At 53.5% G+C, this 20,345-nt stretch overlaps 9 protein-coding genes across 9 annotated transcripts; 5 read left to right on the top strand and 4 right to left on the bottom strand.

The window, feature by feature from the left end:
* Positions 1–348: 348 nt before the first annotated feature.
* J4E79_002125 (uncharacterized protein) lies at positions 349–836 on the bottom strand (the record flags this gene model as incomplete). Its single annotated transcript, XM_049351027.1, has 2 exons — positions 349–597; positions 687–836. 2 exons carry the CDS (start codon positions 834–836, stop codon positions 349–351), a joined length of 399 nt encoding a protein of 132 aa, XP_049214866.1.
* A 593-nt stretch (positions 837–1,429) lies between these two features.
* On the top strand, positions 1,430–2,420 carry J4E79_002124 (uncharacterized protein; the record flags this gene model as incomplete). The annotated part of the gene is made up of 3 exons (XM_049351026.1): positions 1,430–1,490; positions 1,541–1,914; positions 1,989–2,420. 3 exons carry the CDS (start codon positions 1,430–1,432, stop codon positions 2,418–2,420), a joined length of 867 nt encoding a protein of 288 aa, XP_049214865.1.
* A 1,653-nt stretch (positions 2,421–4,073) lies between these two features.
* J4E79_002123 (uncharacterized protein) lies at positions 4,074–4,993 on the top strand (the record flags this gene model as incomplete). The annotated part of the gene is made up of 2 exons (XM_049351025.1): positions 4,074–4,138; positions 4,168–4,993. 2 exons carry the CDS (start codon positions 4,074–4,076, stop codon positions 4,991–4,993), a joined length of 891 nt encoding a protein of 296 aa, XP_049214864.1.
* Positions 4,994–5,248: 255 nt separating this feature from the next.
* Positions 5,249–8,568, bottom strand: J4E79_002122 (uncharacterized protein; the record flags this gene model as incomplete). The annotated part of the gene is made up of 3 exons (XM_049351024.1): positions 5,249–7,545; positions 7,616–7,965; positions 8,012–8,568. 3 exons carry the CDS (start codon positions 8,566–8,568, stop codon positions 5,249–5,251), a joined length of 3,204 nt encoding a protein of 1,067 aa, XP_049214863.1.
* A 273-nt stretch (positions 8,569–8,841) lies between these two features.
* On the top strand, positions 8,842–9,300 carry J4E79_002121 (uncharacterized protein; the record flags this gene model as incomplete). Its single annotated transcript, XM_049351023.1, has 1 exon — positions 8,842–9,300. The coding sequence occupies one exon, from the start codon at positions 8,842–8,844 to the stop codon at positions 9,298–9,300; it is 459 nt and encodes a 152-aa protein (XP_049214862.1).
* A 1,514-nt stretch (positions 9,301–10,814) lies between these two features.
* On the bottom strand, positions 10,815–12,239 carry J4E79_002120 (uncharacterized protein; the record flags this gene model as incomplete). The annotated part of the gene is made up of 3 exons (XM_049351022.1): positions 10,815–11,417; positions 11,470–11,602; positions 11,659–12,239. 3 exons carry the CDS (start codon positions 12,237–12,239, stop codon positions 10,815–10,817), a joined length of 1,317 nt encoding a protein of 438 aa, XP_049214861.1.
* A 394-nt stretch (positions 12,240–12,633) lies between these two features.
* Positions 12,634–13,162, bottom strand: J4E79_002119 (uncharacterized protein; the record flags this gene model as incomplete). The annotated part of the gene is made up of 2 exons (XM_049351021.1): positions 12,634–13,107; positions 13,154–13,162. The coding sequence occupies 2 exons, from the start codon at positions 13,160–13,162 to the stop codon at positions 12,634–12,636; spliced, it is 483 nt and encodes a 160-aa protein (XP_049214860.1).
* A 2,059-nt stretch (positions 13,163–15,221) lies between these two features.
* On the top strand, positions 15,222–17,077 carry J4E79_002118 (uncharacterized protein; the record flags this gene model as incomplete). The annotated part of the gene is made up of 3 exons (XM_049351020.1): positions 15,222–15,761; positions 15,815–16,027; positions 16,082–17,077. 3 exons carry the CDS (start codon positions 15,222–15,224, stop codon positions 17,075–17,077), a joined length of 1,749 nt encoding a protein of 582 aa, XP_049214859.1.
* A 1,183-nt stretch (positions 17,078–18,260) lies between these two features.
* J4E79_002117 (uncharacterized protein) lies at positions 18,261–20,202 on the top strand (the record flags this gene model as incomplete). The annotated part of the gene is made up of 4 exons (XM_049351019.1): positions 18,261–18,823; positions 18,970–19,251; positions 19,309–19,538; positions 19,586–20,202. The coding sequence occupies 4 exons, from the start codon at positions 18,261–18,263 to the stop codon at positions 20,200–20,202; spliced, it is 1,692 nt and encodes a 563-aa protein (XP_049214858.1).
* Positions 20,203–20,345: the final 143 nt, after the last annotated feature.

Raw genomic sequence — 20,345 nt, 5'->3', positions numbered from 1 at the left:
GAGCCCGAATGGGTAGAAATCGTGAGACCAGGTCTATCGGTGTCTGTTCGTATACGCGAAATGAAGGCTCTACGTGTACGGGAGGTAGTGAGTGGTAGATGAAGCAGGGGATTCAGACTCCTGCCTCGCCCTTGTAGGACAGCGTGCCCAGCAGAATTTGCGACATTCCTCTTGGGAAAGCGGCTTTGTGCGTGGGAATTGTATGAAATGCGGCAGGTGTGGTTGGCTCGCCGTCTATGGGCCATCAGTACCACGGAATGGAGGTGATGGAACCAATCTGCATCTCAGCCTTTCACATATTCGCATCTTAATGTGACCTCTCCTTTTGCGCCTACGCAAGCAGGCAATTCAGAATTTATGGGCGTGCTCTTGCACCACCTTTCCATCTTCGATGACACAGATGTCGACGCCAGCAGTCACACGCAAGCTCTCCATATCGAACAAGTACTCTTCATCCTTCTTTACTACCTCCAAGTAAAAAGGATCTTCGTAAGCCTTCTCGAAATCTTCGTACTTCCGCACCCAGAAGTCCGCCATGCCGTCGTACGAAAGAGTAGGCATGCTTAGGCGTGCTTTGTGTCTTGATGTAGTGTGATACTTCGAATGGTCAGTACTTGTAGATGAATTGCGCAGAATCAAGATAATAAGGGGCTGCACAAGTAGGGAGAGCTGATGGGAGTGCTCACTTGGACGTATTTGACGATACCGTGACGCTGCAGCCATGATGTGATGAGAGGGCCATGTTTGTTCGCCCAGTGGTCATTGAACTCATCTTCAGAAAGCTTAGCATTGCGGTTCGCAAAAACAGTGATGCGTATCAATTCTTCGGTCGACATGATTGCTGTTGCTTGAGTTGTCGCGAATGTGGCTGGCGTCCACGGGTGGCTGGGACGAGGATGCCGGGTCGATGACGCATCACTGCCTGCAGGAACCCTGATCAGCATCCATCCGAACCTACCGCATGCACGATTTCAATGTGCTCTTTCATCGCTGATCACCCCGGACCACCGATGCGATGCTCATTATTGTACCTGTCGCTGCGGACCACGTCGCCAGTTTACTTTTTGCACATTACGCCCCGCCGTGACCCTGTAGAACGATAAGGATGGTGCTCCACCCCACCACCTCTCCACTCGACTCTGAGATCAATCACCAATCGCAGGCACGACCTTAGCTTCCAGACAACACATGAAAAAAAAGGGCCTTTTCACGTACGGCTACCGGTAGCGCCCGCCATGCGGCGTTCTGTTACCCGTAGCCCCTCATTTAAAGGAACGGCGATGTTCGGTCGAGGCCGCGGAAGCTATTATCCGACAGCCGCATAACAGAGTAGCAACATTAACTACCAGAGCACTTCAGCTTCTGGCAAACCTTGAAAAAGACTTATCGCTTGCTGGAATACAATACGATCGTTAAGCGTGGAGGCAACATGACATCCATCGACCTGCCGCTGAACGGCAAGATACTCCTCATTACAGGAGGTGCATCTGGTACTTAGAATACTGTCCATGTCGGAAAGGTGTATGTCTAACATGAACAGGAATCGGCCTTTGTGTGACAAAGCAAGCACACGATCTCGGCGCACGCATCCTTGTCGCAGACCTCAAAACGACACCCGACTTCGATACCTTTGCTGCCAACAAGTCGAACATTCTCTACGTGCAATCTGACGTGACGCGATGGGCCGACTTTGACAAACTTTTCGACGCGTGCGAAAAGCAATGGAACGACGTTCCCGATGCATACGCCATCTGCGCGGGACTGTTCGACCCACCGTTTTCCAACTTCTGGCAAGACCCCGAAGACCAAGGGTATAAGCAAGTGGAGGTCAACGTGAACCATCCAATCAAATTAACGAGATTGGCTATCAGGAAGAGTCTAGGGAAGGGAAAAAGGGCTAGTGTTTGTATCATCGTAAGTTATACCACATATCAGGGTCGATACGAAGGGTCGTCACGTAGTCGATGGCACGTCTAACACCAGAACAGGCGTCAGTAGCCGGCATATCAGGCAACCTAGCAGCTCCGCTCTACTGCGCAACGAAACACGCTGTCGTGGGCTTCGTAAAGTCTCTTGGGCCATCTGAGTCACTCACAGGCGTCAAGATTACCACTCTCTGTCCTGGCGCCGTGGCGACACCGTTATTTGACGCCGCGAAACTCAAGCAGTACTCCGTGACTACGGAGAAGGCATTGACACCAGATGCATGCGCGACTTCTTTGTTGGATCTGCTACAAAAGAAAGAGTACCCATGCGGCAGTGTACTGGAAATTACTCTTGGGGGAACGAGGCTTATTCCGGAGTGGGGTGTGGAGCCGCCGAAAGGTGTGGGCTCGGGACAAGACCTGGATGAGCAGTTCATGACGAACATGCTCCAGCCTATCAACGATAAGTTGAATGCGGAGAAGGCGAAGGCATGAGGGCACATAGTGTAAGGGGTGCGTGTGTATTATGTGTGGTATTGAAATCTCGCTACCAGATCACACTGAACAACGAAAAGTCAAAATAGGTCTGCAGCACATATCAACATGAAACTATGCAAAGTAGGTGACCCAAAGCCAACGTAGGCTCCAGGCTGATTAGGGTTTTGCAGTATACCCTCAGTATACTTTCCACACCCCTGACATCCCCGGCTTCCAGTAGCCTCAACCCCCTAACAACCCCACATACCCTCCTTGCAGTCCCCCAAATCCCTCTTCTGAACCACCACCTTCTCTGTCTTTGTCTCTTCAAACAGTTTGCCGTGAGTGTGCCTCCATTTGTCGGGGATGACAACTTCGTCATCGGCGTCGTTGTCGTTTGCTCGTGCGACAACAAAGTCGCTGGTGGTGATGAGGGGGAGAGTCCCCATGCCGCTTGGGATGTACGGGCGAGGGTTGGGGAACATGGGGAGGCTGAGCCCCAGGGTGATGAAGAGGGAGATGATGATGGTGTTGAAATGCATCTTGTTGGTTGTGGTGGGGAGGTTTTTGGTTGGTGTGTTGTTTGGTTTTGGGTTGGTAGTAGTGGATGTTTTGTGGTATCCTTTAGTTGTTTTGTCTTTGGATGTAAGATGTTTGTGTGATGGTAAGAAACCTAAGAGGGAGCGCAGAAGCAGGGCGTTATATACTAATGGGCGAATGCGCAAATTCCATGGGATTTCAGTACCGTGGTTCAGATGTGGTTGGAGTTCCGACTCCACCATGCTCTCCAAACATGGCTCAGTGATTGCTCGAGCCATACAAAGCGTCTCTGATTTGTATCACGCAGGGACTAACCAAAGTCTTGAGGTAGCCGGGTAAACTTCGGCTGGTTACCGTGCACAAACTTATGGTGCCGTGAAGTAGTCGAGCACTTTCCGATACCCAATCGCTTTTGCAGCATTTACAATTTTGCGCTAACCCTACATGTCTACCTGAAGTTCGCGCCAAACACTCCTTCAGTGCCTGCCTTCAGTGCCTTCCTTTGATCAGCACAGCCCCTGCGCACCCCATCCTACCCTGCATTCTTAGCCCGGCTTTCTTCTCCGCATACTGCTTACGCAGCAACTGCCAATCTGAACACGTGATATTATATCGCTAAGTTTGCTCACAATGGGTCTTACCCTTTCCAAAGTCAAGCAACGTAACTACTAGAGAGCATCGAGATGTACGTTACCGACTCTCGCGTCTGGATCACGAACACTGTATCTAGAAACTGACACCATCTCAGGGATGCGCTGCAGAATATATAGGTACGACTGCAGTCTCACATGATTGCGATGTTCTCAGTCTTGTATGCGGCAAGCGCAGCACATTTTTTGATTACATTGGTCGTAGCCATCACCGCTGTCTAGCATAACGATACTTCTCTTTGCAAACTACGTGGCTGGAATGTATGACTGCGCTTTGTTGTTGGAGACCCAGGAGGATACCGATGTGTTGTGGTCTGCGCTCGCGCCTCACCTTCACTTTCACCTTCACGTCGGAATGATCTACCTAAGCGAGACCCGAAGCGTGAGTCCGCTCCGGTAGCTCACCACCTGCAAATCGAGCGTCTTGCTTGTGCACTCAACACATCTCGAACCACAGCGCCCAGCGTCGCGATACGCGAAAATGGCAGAGAATCCGCGTATTCAGATTGTGGATGCGGTCCAAAGGCAAGTTCCTCAAGCTCGTGTGTAAATTCTAAAGCTGACCACTATGACAGCTGTTTCACATCCGGCGAATACACAGATCTGACCATCAAATGCGGAGCCGACATCCACAGAGTTCACAAGATCATAGTGTGCAAGCAAGTAGCCTTCTTCACTGGAGCTCTTAAGTTTGGTGGCAAGGTATGCATGGTAGATTCCCGAGGTCTGGAGAGAACTGGGTCTGACGACAAACAGGAAGCGCATACGGATGTCATTGATCTCCCCGAGGACGAACCGAAAGTAATTGCCTCTCTCATCGAGTACCTTTACACGGGTAGGTACAAGGCCGACTCCTCTACAACCCCGAGGAATGAGCATACGAGCCCGATCACGCCCTCCAACATCGAAATTCATCGGTCTGAGGCTTGGGATGCCAAGAGTGACCCATATACGTATGATTTCCCGCATACTTGCACAGAGAAATGTGACGAGTGGACGACATTGTGTCCTCATCATCGCTGCGAACTCGATAACTGCGGTTTGGCTTGCAAGGCCTTCATCTGCGATGAATGCTGCTTCGTCGGGCGTCTTGGAGGACCCCAGCTTCTTAAGCACTCGAAGATGTATGCAATCGCTGACAAGTACGATGTCACTGGCCTCAAAGAGCTAGCAGTCAAGTACTTCAACGTCGCTCGCTATGGGTTTTGGGACGTGGAATCTTTCGCCCTCGCCATCGATCATGTCTTTTCTTCGACCCTTCCCGAGGACACCGGCTTGAGGTCGATAGTTATCGATACCATTTCTGACAATATGGTCCTAATGCACAAGGCGGAAATTCAGGCCATGGTGGCAGCTCATAGCGACCTGGCTGTGGGTGTTCTAATGACGAAGATATGCTAGGCATCGAAGATGAAGAGGGATCATCAACAGCGACGCCACCGACAAGACCGGCGCGAATGAGGAAGAAGCTGATGAAGGCGAGGGTGCTGGAGACGAAGAAGTTGGTGCTTTCTGAACTCGCCACGAAGATAATACACTGCCGGCTCTCCGGTGTCATTATCATAATCGGCAGCGTACAAGCAGGCACTCGATAGTCGATACAACATGAAACCAACGCCCATCTCTTCCAACGCCTGAACACCATTACATATAGCATTACTGCGTGATAGCCCTTAATCCTTGTAATGTCAACCCAAACATAACCCCCCTCGCAACCCTAGGCTCCTGCAGACAGTCAAACACCTTACCCAACGCCTCTCCACTAGCAGCCTGACCCATGACACTCGTAAGTGCTTGCGGCATACCATTCTCCACAAGCAACTTCCTCGCTTTGACCCTCAACTTCTCTTTCTCTTCATCGCTCATCTCTTTTGGCCATCCTTTGAGTTCTTCTTCGGTTGGCAGACCGTTCTCCCGGATCTTTCTGATGTGATAGGCTAGGCCGGCGTCGGACGCGTTCCCGTCGAGAACGGTGGTCTGGAGTAGCGAGGTGATGGAGGAGAGTTGAGGGTTTCCTGGGCGTAAGAGGAAGGATTTCGCGGCGTTGAGGAGGGTGCGACGGAGGGTCCAGGCGGAGGAGAGGGTGTAGAGTTCGTTTATGACGGCGAAGAAGAGCTCGATGAGGACGGTGGTTTCGGGCTCGGATAGTGGTGTGTGGATGGTTGCTGCGCGTGGCCTTGACAAGGGTTTGGCCGGAGATGAGGTTAGCGATGTGGCCGAGGGTCGACGGGGTAGTGAGGGCACGGAGTCTGTTGATGGTCGCGAAGGTTTCTGAGGTGGGGTTGGTTCTGGTTGATTGCGCATGGTGCTGTAGTCGTCGGAGATCTCGCTAGGCATTGGCGGCAGATTGATTAGTTGATCCCCTCCCATCATGGGGCTGAGATCTTCGATCTTCTCGCGCATGCTTGGTGCGCGACTGTTACTTCGGGAGCCATATCTGGAAGACCTCCCCGAACGCTTGCCATCGCCGTCAGGATTATATGATGGCCGGCGTTCCATAGGCGCCTCGCGTCCTGGTTGCTGGTCGATGACGGGTGAGTGAGGATCGCGCACAGAGTCCATTGATGTGCGTTTGGTCACTAGCGATAACGTGCTCGGCGATCGAATATGCGTGGGTAGTTCGGAGACCGTCGACTCGGCTCTACTTTGTCGTGTTTGGATTGGCGCCGTGTTGGACGATGTACGGCTTAGAGGACTTCCGGATGCGTTCGGAGTGGCGGCGTTGCTGATCGATTCGCGATTCTTCTTGCCTCCCAGTGGTGATGCTACGCTGCCCAGTACGCCTGTAACTCCACCGAAAAGAGCTTTGCCACCACCAGCAACTTCTTTGGGTGCTTTTGAAAGTACGCCCATCATCCCTTTACCCACTGAGTCGAAGGTCTGGCCAGCCCATCCAATCCCTGGGAAGCCACCACCAGGGGTCTTTCCTGATCCCAGTTCCTTATCTAAGAAGCGCTTCATCCCTTCACTTTCGGCAAGCGGTTGGTACTTGACAGCATCGTTGAGATAGCGCTCCAGTTCTCCACGCAGAGACGCCTTGGTGTGACCTTTCCACGGCGGTAGTGTAGCGTGTGCTTCGTTGAAGCCGGAAGTTCCGGTGATAGCTGCTATCCGACGTATGACTTCGTGTAATGTCTCAAACTCGGCATACTTGCGTGCCGTCATCCACCCGGTATGGTGATTGGACTTTGGCTCGATCTGGATCAGATATTCTGCTGTGGGCTTGGCCTTGATCGTGCCCTTTTCTCCAGGCATGCTGTCGTCGAAGATGGACATTGTGCTGTTATGCAAGGTTAACGGTGGTGGTCTTTCCGCGGGTGCGTTGTCCATAAGCGCAGTAGGCGGTTGGGGCATTACAAGCTGATCGAAGCTCGTGAAAGCCTTCTTGACCTCCTGAGCTGGTGGGTCTTCAGAACTCCTTGGCGGTGAAGCTGGTGTTGTCTCTGAAAACGACCGGCCGGAGAGCCCTGAAATGGCTAAGTCTGAGTTCTCAACATCGCCGTGCGCTTCGCCCTCGGAAGACGAGGGAGTAACTATGCCCTGGGTGGTGCTCTCGGACTGGTCATCGTTCAGGGTCGATGTAGACGCGCTTTGCCTTTGTTGCTCCTTCATTCGCTTTGCGTCTTCCTCGGCGATCATCTGGCTCAGGAGCTGCGCTTCTCGCATCGCATCGTCCATAGCTTCTTGCGCCTTGCTCATAACACGCTTGTGCTCCCTCTTTTCAGCGGGGGTTGCCGTTCCTGCACCAGCTAACTCGCTCTCCGCGTTCTCCTTGACACCTTGTAATTGTTCAGACGAGCCCTCGACGCCTGCGTCAATAGCATTGAGAAGCTCGGGCTCGCCCTCTTCCAGAAGATATACAATCCACCCGTTGATCCATTCTGGCTTGGAGCAGCTCACGACGATCATCTCGAGTATAAGCTTCGCGAGGATTTGATGCAGGAATAACCGCGCTGGCACGCAATTGTCTAGGGTAGGTGATGGTCAGCGTACGCGCATGAAATGTATATCAGACTTGCTTACAGGTCTTTGGTTCCAGATAGTTCTGTAGGATATCCTCAGCAGCCACACTGAACTGCTTCGTCTGGTAATCTTGGTCGAGGATGTTCGCGAGGGTGCTATCCCGCTTCATCTTGAGATATATATCGACCGCTTCGGTCGGCACATCACCGGGGGACGCTTGGATTGCGGCAGCGATCTCTTGCAGCAGTATGATCATAAAGGACGATGAGCGCGTCACGAAGTCAAGGAAATTGTCGGCTGGTCGCTTTCGGGAGAGGTGTGCAGATATGGAAAGCACGAAGGCTGTCAGAGTCTGGCGGCACGAGTTCGGGAAAGTGTCTTCGGAAGGCAGTAGGGGTGAGTACCACCACCTGCGTTGTATTAGAACAGTATCTAGGCACTGCGCGGAGGACATACTTGACATAGTCACGAATGACTGCATCCGTCAACTCCGTCAGCGCAGCGGCAGTCTCGGGCTTGAAGTCTGAGTAGTCGAGCGTCTTGCCGGAGTACAGCTGCACATTGAAGTCGTAGCCGTCGTCCCCGGACTTGCCCTTGTCTGGTGTCTTGTCCTTCCGCCAGTCGAGCACGCGCTGGGCGATGTCGACGGCCAGTTCTCGCTTCCGCGCGTCGGCGCTCTTTCCCTGTGTCTCCTTGCTGTCGCCATGGTGCCCCTCCCACGTCGCGTGGAGGACGACGCCGCCTACAACGCCTATAAGGACCAGCCCGACGCGGCCGAGAATGAGATATGTGCCTGCGCCGAGGCCCGCGAGACAGGCGCCGAGCGTCTCATTGCTCGCCGTCGCCAAGAAGTGTAAGGTGCGATCAGTGAGAGCCTTAAGGTCGAACGGAGGCGCGCCTGCCTCCGCCTTTGGTGCCTCCGGCGTCACGGCGGTGCTATCGCCGAGCGAGTCATGCTGTTCGTTGAGTGCGGACGGGGGCGGGCTCGGGGGTGGTGCTATGGGTTCGCTCATGGTGGCTGTATGTAGGCGAACATTGGGGTCTGCAGTGCGTGAGGAAGTCGTGGCCTGCAGTGAAGCATGGTCCGGTGCGACAGACTGGCTATGTGGCGTCCCCGGCCGCTGACACTGGCGTACTGGCCGTTTCACAGCTGCCGCTTGTTGATCGCAGGGCGGCCGCTGAATAGTATCGCCGACCCCGCCGCGCGTTGCATCGCTATTTTCAACTGCCCCGTCATTCTGATCTTCACTCTTCCACGCGTCACATCTCCCGCATCCGCACCAGCCATGTCCAGCGACGCAGCCAACGACCCCGAGATTCTCGCTCATGTCCAGCAGTTCTGGGAGGGCCGCAAGCCTAGCAGTCCCATTTACCAGTTCCTGCTGGACGATATCAAGCTGACCTATGCCTCCAAAGGCGTCGTGCGCGCCCAGCTGCCGCTTACCAAGAACCACGTGAACACGCACGGAAGCATCCATGGCTCCGTCTCCGCGACACTGATAGACTGGGTTGGTGGCATCGCTATCGCAGCTTGGGATAACCGGAGCAAGGCAGGAGTGTCGACAGACATTCACATCTCGTATCTGAGCGGGGCTAAAGATGGTGACACCATTGAAATTGAGGGCAGGGCAGGGAAGGTTGGCGGAACCCTCGCTTTCACCACAGCGACCATCTGGAAGCTTGTCGATGGCAAGCCAGGTCCAATTGTAGCCACTGGATCACACACGAAGTTCATAAAGATATGAACCTTCATTTGACACGCCATCTTCTTTGAGATCTCGTCCTGCGCTCCATGGTCGATCGAGCTCACTCGGATCGCGAAGATTGACTGACCCTCTCGCAACTGTTCTGCGCCTAGCCTTACAGCGACGACAGCATGGGTATGTGGGAGGGTCTTACATACTGTAGATGATCTAATATCATGAGTATCGAATCTGTTCGACAGGAGGCTTTTCTGCTATCCCAATATTGAGTTTCAACCTTCGGACATTTTCTGTCACTTTGCCGAGAAATTCTCCAGAATCTGGATGTGCTGGAGTAAAATCAATGCCAAAAGCTCCTCTGAACAAGTTCAATAGTTCAACACCAGATATCGCTATCGCGAGAGAGGGACACGCGTCGCGTATATTGGCGCCACACCCACGAGCCACACTCGGCCCGTGCCAGCCAATCACAGCACGCTTGAGCCACACATCCAACGCGCCAAGCCTCGCGGTTTCCCAGGTAAGCCACAGACTATGCCACAAACACAAGCAGGAGGGGCTGCAATCTGCGAAGTGCAGCGAGTCAAGGATCATGTGTCGTGAAATCAAGTTCATGGCGTATGTCATATGGTGAGCGGGTGGTAGCTCTGACGTCGATACTACCATAAACAAAGGTATAAACATGGGAGAATGCCCGACTCCCAATATCTATAAGAACTCCATAGTCCGCGTAGTACATGCGACAACACACCACTATTCTTATCTACCACTTACTCAAGACCAGCTTAACCTCGAACGTCTACTCTATTTTGATCAGTCACATCACACTGAGGACATACACTTACAACTGGACATCGACACCTCCAACAAGAAGCTTTCTATCAATCGGCACTGTCAAATCGATCTCGATTCTGTATCTTCACGACCTTCCTCTAATACCCCTACATTCACCAACAAACACCACACCATGGGCTGCGCATCCTCCCGCCCCCGCCGCTTCGACGGCAGAGGAACATCCTACGTCGACCATCCCCCCAGCAGACACGACATCGGTGGTGGTATGGGAACAAAACACGGTCGGCGGAACGGCAGCGTGGCCGGTCCTGGTACCATTGGGACATCCATGGGACACAGTGGCATGAGCGGCAGACATGGCGGTATGAGCAGTGGCACAGGTATGACCACTGGCACTAGCATGGGCCGATCAAGTCGAACAAGTAGAGGTATGAGTAGTGGCATGGGTATGGGTCGTTCGAGCCGGTCGGGGGGAGGTCTCGGGGGATTGGTGTCGGGGTTTGGGAGGAGCCGGAGATGTTAGTCAGTCGGGAGTGGCAGACTGTTTTGGCGGGGAAGCAGACGAAGCGGTTGGGAGGTGGGAGGAGGAGGGATGTAGAGTGAGTGGGTATTGTTATTGGTGTTCAAGGTCTTCCTGCAGCGCACATGATCATAGCATTTCTGATCGCTATGAAGCTACCTAGGTACCTACACGACCTTATGCTGCGTGTATTGAGCCATTCTTGGCTACAGCTCGACACCACACCCACATGTAAAACCATCTACATGGCGGTACCGAATTTGACCCTAGCCCTCTGCTGCACGCCGCCCATCGGAGGCCAAGCCTGAACGTCGAACCCATCCTCCACTAGACTATCAACGAGATCACTACCAAAGCCCGTCAAGTCCATCATAAGCGTCTGGAAGAACTTCAAGCGCATGAGTTGGTTGACATGAGGCTTCAGCAGCTCGAGAACAGCCTGGCGCAACATATCGTTCCCATCTACAGTGTTGCGCCACACGAGAACCAGAGAGTCAAGGAAGGAGTTCAGGACCGACGAGACAGGGTCGGCATCGATGTGCTTGTGATCAAACTCGGGATTATGGGAGAAGTCGGTGGGGTCTTCGCCAGAGGGCAGGCCCATACTGAGGACCATTCCGACGATGTTGATGTACTCTCCGATAGCGTGGTCGCATAGCTTGGCGACGTCGTACTTGTTTCCGACAACGTACGCGTGCACGTGCAGGTCCAGAAGGGTGATGTTCTCGTACTCCAGGCGCATGTTGGGGTTGAAGATGTAGATGCCGTCTTGAATGTACTGGATCATGGCTGCGATGGCGTAGGGGAAGTCGTCGCGGACGCGGATGCAGCGTGTTTGACCTTCCTTTGACGTTGTTAGCATTCTAGAACATGCTGAGTGTGGAATGGGAACGTACAGTGGATGGACCGTCTAGCATCGGTGCAAAGAAGCGGGACTCTGTACACAAGAGGTACTTGTTGAGCTTCATGACTTGCTTGCCCTTGTCGAAAGAGATCATGATGTCGTCCTTCTGGATCTCGGAGAAACAGCTTCGTTGTGTTAGTTTTGGTTGTTCTCACACACTTTGTACATGGTGTTTGCTTACTATTGAAGATCGCTCGACTGCATGGTGAAGACACTTGTACGGGCAGAATTGATATCGACAGCGGACTGCGACGTCAGATCTGGCCGATACCTGCGAGGTGGGTCTAGCAGTGAAAGAGTCTGGAAGTGAAGCGCACTCGGAGTCAACGGACCCACGCCTCCGACTGGGTCCTCGAAGACAATGGGGCCGGGCTCGTTGGAATAAGCACCCAATACCTGATCCAGTGGTGAACTCGAGCCTTCATCTATATCCATGTGGGGGGTGATATAGGTTTGTTCAAAGCCATGGCCGGCGACAGGCAGCTCCGATAGACCACGAAGAGATGAGGTGCGTGGAGGAAGCTGAAGACGATGTCGGTAGCCATCGAAGGGCTTGGCAAACTTGTCCTGGGCGGGCAGATACAGTGTCTCGTTCTCTTTGTCGGAACCGAACGAGAATGTAGGCGCGTAGAAGATTTGTGGTGTCGAAGCAGGAGACGAGGCGATGACACTGCGGAGGGCCTTGCGATGCGGATGACTCGAGAGATTTGAGGCACCTTGGAAAGCATTGCCGAAAGCACGTTTGCGATCTTGCTGGTTCATGTCGACGTGCTGTTAATATTGACTGCCGTTAAATCGAGTCGCCTGTGGAGGATAGGTAGGATGGAGATCCTCTCCGAAGAGATTTTCGGTATTTATACACCCATGGAAAGTGGAGTGCGTGAGAAACGAGGTGACCGCGTCGTCGTGAGTGAGAGATTTGATAGTAATCACCCCGGTTCGGTGGTGAACGTGAGCGTTTGTCGAATCCTTACACTCTATTGCTGTGCCAGTGAATCGAGGACAGTGGACGCATCTCCGAGTGAGAAGTGAAAAGTGTAGGCCCACGCAATATCGGAACTAGTCAACACTGGTAGCGCGCTTGCCTAGCTGTCGAAAGCGGGATACTGGCTCGGCTTCTTTCACTGTTACTGAGAGAGTCGCTACCGGTCGTACACTATTTCCAGCGCGTTGCCATCTCGTCGAACAGGTCCGCTCTGAAGTCCGGTAGCTCATCCATTGACTCGTATACAAGCGCCATGGTTCTGCCCGTACCATGTATGAAAGCTTGCACATGGTCAGCGCAGAGCTTAATCGCCACGCTCTTGAGACTCTCTGCATTGGCCGTTCGCTCAGGTGCGTATATAGCGCGAATTGCATGCAGTAACTGCTCTTCCTGGCCATCGACTACCAGAACAATTGCCGCGAGGTCCTCGAATTTCTGGAGTGCGAGTGACTTCAAGCCGGCTATCCCGTAACGTTCGGCGAGCATATAAACGTCAACATGAGAGCGCAGAGTGACCTCCTCGGGTACGTCAAGGTCTGAGCCAGCTAATTGTTCCGTGTAATCCAGTTGGTAACAGTACTGCATCATGGCGGCGACGGCTGCAGGGTTGTCAGCGCTTAGATCAATGATGCCTTTCGGTGATTTCTGCTTGTGTCAGCGCGATCGAGACTAGTGAATGGACTGAACATACTGGCGACATGACAACTGCGCAGACTTTCGAAAACCACCGCGAATGATAGCACATGATTGACCTATCAACGTGGTAGACATCCTGCTTAGATCGCACCACTAGATCAGAGCACTGCCACTCCGCAGCAGGTGGTGAAGTTGAGGTAGCAACGGCCATAGGTGAAGATGGAGTAGGCGTTACGGGAGATGAAGTGGGCAATGTTTCGGCTTGCTTTGGGGAAATTTCTTGGGGCTTGTTCCTCTGTAAGAAAAGTCGGGCTATTGAGCTGTTCGAAATGGTCTTGCGATGCTTAGGCCGGCGATTTTGGTAGTTGATTGAAGGAGTGGAAGACGCTGCAGTCGAGACGGAGGCGTTGGAACTCGTCGAAGACGTTCGATGAAGACCGCCAAAGGATGCGTCGGAAGAAGCTATACTGTGTCTTTGCGAAAGCTCATTGCGAACTACGCTGCCTCGCTTGGAGCCATATATAGCAGAAGGATCCAGGCTAAACAAGTAAGCAATTGCGACATTGAACGTCAACATAAACACTCACACATGGCTACTAACGATAACAGGCGTTACAAACATCTCGGTAGTATTTGACAGTTGCAAGGATACCACGTGAAAGCTCGCGCTGCAGGTATCTCTTGAGGCTTACTTGGACTGTGCGGTTATTGCGATAATGTAAGAGGTCGCAGATGAGACCACGTCCTTGCCGCACCGCTGCTGTATATACGCATTTGCAACACCGCCCTCTGGGCGCTCAGAACTCAAACAACTCATGACCACATGGACAGAAGGGTAAAGCGCAGGAAGAAAATCACCTAGCCTCCGGCACTGATGGGTGCAAAAGAAGCGTTGTGATATGAAACTCGTCAACCGCACCAATGGAAGTTGGGAGATATATTAGCCGTAGCCCCAGATGGACCAGGATGATGAGGCTTATCGATAGTGTTTAATACCGTAGGTGCATACTCGTGGAACGAGAACAGCCGAGCGCTGGAGAACTGTGGGGTAGCGGCATGGCATTCTCCAAAGAAGTCAGCAGACTGTAGCTGAAACGGGTGTTGTTCTTTATTTCGCATGGCACCTATCCCAAAAAGACAGGTGCGCGGAAGTTTTCTCACACTGAAGTGTCCAACGAACGACGAAGGACCGACCGCGAAGGTTTTGATAAGAACTCTGCTCGATACTGCGACAAGGTGAGATCATTGTGAAGTTAAAGGATATGAAAGGACCAGAAAGCATTTACGTCACCACGAACTTGTCGGATGCGTTCGCATAACACTCTGAGTAGGTTCGGGCGACAGCGGTTGTTGCGCGCTGCGATGCGGATCTGTGGGCGCATTGTGCCCAAGTGTGGCAGATCGCCCCGGTGACCGCCTCCGTGCGCAAATGAGGCTCATCTGGGCAGTGACCATAGTGGCGACTCGATAACGAACACCACCTCGCCTCGTCAGAAATACACGTGCATGTCAAGATACACGTTAAGGTTCCGCATTTCGATTGCCGATTTTCCCCAGTATCGCCATGGGAAACGCGACCCACGTGCACGGGTGTTGGTGTCAGTGATGTCATTCCGCGATAAAAGGGCCGAACAGCAACAAGAAATTCCATTGGCTCTCAACTCCACAACGCGTCACAGTTCGCGCGCTTTGTTACTGATACCTTCCCATTGGTAATGGCTTGCGTCTGGATGCCGCTTACATCTACATCGGTAGATCGCGAAGAGATAGAACGAAGCACATCATAGCAGTGAGATGGACCAATCACTACCAAGGCATTGTCACCGCCCTCGAGGTCGCCACCACCTTTGACGTCGCACTTCTCCCGATTTGCTATCAAGCAACGGGTGCTCTAACCTAACCCGCACCGGTTGGCATGTAGGCCTAGACTGACACCCTCTAAGCGTCATGGAGCGTACTACGCCTAGCTAGTCCGATGATGATGCGTTTTCAACATGGGATTTATGCGAAGCGGCTGGAGGCGTTATCAGTATCCCATATAAGAAGATTCTTCGGCGCCTCTGACGAAAGCTTAATTACACAAATACATCTTTTCACATACCAATACCCAAGAAATCACAATCATGGCTCCAAGCGCAACCAACGACAACCAGAATGGCAGCACTCAGCATGCCCCCACTGGCTCGAAGAATGGCGACCAGTTCCGCAGCTATGCCGACGACCGCAACGCCTCATCGGAGGATGTCATCTACACCACCTCCAATGGTGTCCCATACCCTCACCCATACGAAAGCCAAAGAGTAGGCGAGAACGGCCCTCTGCTGCTCCAAGACCACCACCTCGTCGACCTTCTATCACACTTCGACCGTGAGCGTATCCCAGAGCGAGTCGTTCACGCCAAGGGTGCTGGTGCTCATGGTACCTACACAACCACAGAGTCGCTCGAGGACCTGTGCATGGCAGACATCTTCAAGCAAGGGAAGTCTTGCCCCGTCACCGTTCGATTCTCGACGGTTGGTGGCGAGTCTGGCTCGCACGACTGCGCCCGTGACCCTAGGGGTTTCAGTGTCAAGTTCCGTACCGACGAAGGCAACTGGGATGTAGTTGCGAACAACACCCCTGTCTTCTTCATTAGGGATCCCGCCAAGTTCCCTCACTTCATCGTAAGTTCCTCCGTGGTAGTCAGACACAAAACAAACGCTAAAGTTCTAAACAGCACACTCAAAAGCGTGATCCCGCAACCCACCTTACCCACGCGGATGATGCTACTGCCTTCTGGGACTTCGCCTCGCAAAACCCAGAGTCTGCGCATCAGTTCATGATCCTCTTCGGTGACCGTGGTATCCCCGATGGTTACCGCAAGATGCATGGATACCACGGCCACACCCACAAGCTTCAGAACAAGAACGGTGACTGGGTATACTGCCAGGTAATTTCTGACTGTACGGAGTGCATGTGAGACATATACTGACTTTGTCTGCAGTTGCACTTCAAAAGCAAGCAAGGCACTGCTTTCATCACGCAAGAAGACTCCTTCAACTACGGCCCTGACTACTCGACCAAGGACCTTTACCAGTCCATCGAGAAGGGTGACTTCCCTGGCTGGGACGTCATGTTTCAGACCATGACAGCCAAGGAGGCCGAGGAGGTCTGGGAGAAGCAGAAGATCAACGTGTTTGACATGACCCACGTCTGGCCTCAGAGCCAGTTCCCGCTCCGCAAGGTTGGCGAGTTCTTCTTGAACGAGAACGTGCAGAACTACTTCGCCGAGGTCGAGCAAGTCGCCTTCAACCCCGCACACTTGGTACCAGGTATCGAGCCCAGTGCGGACCCCCTGCTCCAGTCCCGCCTGTTCTCCTACCCCGACACTCACCGCCACCGTATCGGCGCCAACTACCAACAACTGCCAGTCAACTCGCCACGTGTCGCATACCGCATGGGTAACTTCCAGCGAGATGGTAACATGGCATTCTACAACCAGGGATCGAGGCCCAACTATCTCAGCAGCATCCAGCCCATCAGCTTCAAGGAGCGCACTGTCGACCTTGACAAGCTCCACGGAAACTTCACCGGCGAGGCGATCACATTCTTGTCCGAGATCCGACCAGAGGACTTTAACGCACCACGCACATTGTGGGAGAAGGTTTTTGACGATGCTGCCAAGGACCGCTGGATTAACAACATCTCTGGCCACATGTCGACTGTCTCCAACAAGGAGATCATCAAGCGCCAGATCGCCATCTTCAGGGAAGTGTCTGAGGACATCGCTTCGCGCCTGGAGAAGGCCACTGGTGTCCAGGGCTACCCCGGTATCGCCAACCTTCGATTCAACGGAACTCACAATGGCATGGCCAAGTCCAAGGACAACAAGGTTGCCAACGGTATGACTGGCATCAGCGCGAAGTATGAGGAGAAGAACAAGACCAACGGTGCACCTGTTCCAGGTACACACAAGGAGATTATCGAGGGCAAGGCCTAAGGCTTTCTGTGGATAGAACAATTTTTGTATAATTAGCGAATGAAGTTTAATACCCTTTCAATGTTGTTGACGTGTTGTTCCCGAGCTTGACTGATCCGCTCCTCTTGTGTTCTTAACGCATAGAGTGAGAATGCTGAAGAGGCCTGGAATCTACAATAGGACAACAAGGAGCAAATATGAATATGTAGCATCGATGTGCGCAGTTTCTCCGTTCAGTAAGGCGTCCTGGTGAGCGAGCCATGCAGAACTTGTCGTAACTACATTTCTCCACAACATTCTTTTTCAAGATGCACTCAGCGCCTCACGCTCACATTGCTTCGCCCGTGATGGGGCAGGCGCTCGAGCGGTAATGATGTGTTTCGCGTGAATCAAGGGCCAGTGGCAATGCACGCAGGCGGTGGGACCCCTCGCGCGAAGCGAGCTAGCGCGACTGCCTCATCGGCAGCGGATCACTGGGCAACTTCTGAATCGAAACCTGCCAGCCAGCACCTTGTGCCCCTCACCGATATTCCCTCAAAGCGCTCAACGTACCCAGACCAAAGTCGCAGATATTCCATCTCGCTCCCTTGTACGCCCCCAAAGTCGTCGACAGCCTCTACGCGCACGGATCCGCAATGCTGCTAAGGGTGCAAGGGTCGGATGAGCCCACGTCACGTGACGGGGATTACGGTTGGCGTGTCGGTCCACCTGGGCAATGGGTTCCATTTCGCGTTCCGCCCGCTAGAGCGTGAGGAGTAAAATCGAGTCCTGGCAGCTCGGTCACTCCCACAGCATTGTCCCGGTCCAGCTCCCCAGACGCCCGCTCCAAGCCATATCATGTTCCTGTCGCACCTCGGCATTCTTTTCCAGTCGTCCATCCATTCCCTTGCCGCGCTCTGAAGCTCGTGGAGCTTTTGGCCCGCTGTCTCCGCACCTGCAGCGTCACCGTTGCGCTCCAGCAGACACCACTGTCGCCGACGAGAGCGTCGTCATTGCGCGATAGCGACGCCCTTGCCATTGACTTGCATCGCTTCCGTCACGTCACGGTCCACTACCGCGTCCTTCTAGTCCTTCCTCCCGCCTCTGACCTCGTTCGGCCGGTCATCCTCCCAAGCGCATCCAACACCACCCAGCTCGCCAGCATCGCTCTCGCTCATACACTGCTCAGCTATTGCATTTGTCGATAGCGACAGCTACAGGAACAATGTCGCCGCGACGATCATCGCGGGCTCGCACCACGCAGCCCCCACCCAGCGTCGCAACGCACAGCAACTCCTCATCCTCCGTCTCATCAGCGCGTACCGATCGTGCATCCAGAGTCAATCCCAAACAGACATCGCCGCCAAAGTCGTCGACCCCACACTCGCTCTCCTCGGAAGAGCCCGAAGAACCGCCTCACGGCGTGCAGCCCGAGCCGCCTCTGACACGCCGACGAACACGCGAGCACGACAATGACGAGGACGAGTCGGCGAAGCTCGACGATGAGCTCGAAGACGACATCGCAGAGGAGGATGAGGTCACCCGATGCGTGTGTGGCTACCAGGAGTACCCGGGCCCGCCATCCGACACTCCCAAGTCCATGTCCGCTCTCGCGGACCCAGATGTGCAAGCCGATGAACTTGGCGGACTGTTCATTCAGTGCGACGTCTGCAAGGTCTGGCAACACGGAGGCTGTGTAGGCATCATGGACGAAGCTGCCAGCCCAGACGAGTACTTCTGCGAGGAGTGCAGGAAAGACCTCCACAAGGTTACATCAAGTCCCAAAGGGTACGTGCTTGTCTTTATCGTCGTTCTCATTTGAGCTCTGTACCCCGCTACGGGTTTCTTTGCCTTTGGTCTCAAGCCCTAGATTTCCTCCATCGCGCGACCACTACTTTACTGTCTATGGAGAGCTAACGAGATTGCCATTCTAGTCAAAAGTACTCTCGATACCTCCCCGTTTACGACCAACAACACGGCAAGAACCGCAAATCTTCTGTTTCCAAGGAATCAGACGGACACCCAGGCAAGGACAAGGATCGCAACAATAGGGCGAGTGTAGATTCCTTTGGCAAGCGTCGTTCGACCATGAACAGTCGAGCCGCCTACGACGAAGACGAGGTGCTCCGGAAGGTACTCGAAGAAAGCAAGCATGAGGGCGGTACAGCCTCAGAGAACGGCAATCGAAAGAAGCGGAGTCGCGACGACAGCGAAGAGTGAGTCTTGCTTGCTGCTCCATGTGCCGCTAGGAACATCAAGCTGACAATCTACAGGACAAAGCCAGAGATCAAACGACAACGGACCGGCTCTCGCTCCCCTAGCAATTCGCCAGTGATAGAATCGGAGGACGATAGTACAAAAGCATCTGCTCCGAAGCAAAAACCTCGCGGTGCTGCAGCAAAGAGTCAACGCGAGAAAGAACAGCGCGAGAAGGAGCGTGAAAGTCACCGTAACGAAGCCGCGAATCGACGGAAAGGCCGTGCAGAGCGAAGAAAGGGAGACGGTATGAATTGTGCTGAGTGGAGTGAGATTTAGGCTGACAGTCGCTAGATACAGATGAACCCGAGCCCACACCTGCCCCTACCATCGAAGAGCCCGTTATAGCCCCGATAGCGACCGAAGCTACAATCCCCGATACCCCCGTCGCAGAACCTAAGCCTGCGCCTGCCCCACGGAGAGGCGGGCGTCCACCACAGAAGGCTCGTGGTCGACTTGGGCGGAATCAGTACTCAAGAGACACCATGCCCGCGACCAACGGCACTTCACCCAAGAACGACATCGCACAGTCTCCGCAGACGAACATGACAAACGGAGCGAGCAATGGGCATGACAGCAGCGATGGCACAGCCGGACAAAAACCTACCAAGACAAAGAATTGGCGGCTGCAAAAACTTTCCTGGAACGACATACGAAGGCCAGCCGGAGCTATGCAGAGCTACATAGCTCAACGACAGGTCGAGATGGCTACAGGGGAGAAACATGGAAGCCTCGCTCCGGCAGTCCAACCAGCAAACGGCGAGCCGGCCCAAGAGCAGCAGAAGGACGAGGATACAGACCTGGCGAAGTTCAAGAATTTGAGCACTACCCAGATGATGGACTTCTTGAGTCGGGATCTGGTGCATTGGCAGCAGATGATCACTGAGCCAACGGATAAGTCGCCAAAGTGACACGAGGATTGCATAGCTCTCGATCTCGGCGGCGGCGTACTACTCACTCGATTTTCTTTTACAAACACGGCGCATTCATCACATGTTGCATGAGCCCAATGGGTATGGCATACCAGCGGCATTTTCTTTATACATTGGCGTTT

This window comes from Alternaria viburni (genome assembly GCF_023758015.1).
Source record: "Alternaria viburni strain BMP 2772 chromosome Unknown scaffold_3, whole genome shotgun sequence".
NCBI classification, from domain to species: domain Eukaryota; kingdom Fungi; phylum Ascomycota; class Dothideomycetes; order Pleosporales; family Pleosporaceae; genus Alternaria; species Alternaria viburni.
Note: the sequence above shows the minus strand (reverse complement) of the source record. Positions and strands in the feature narration are given on the sequence as shown.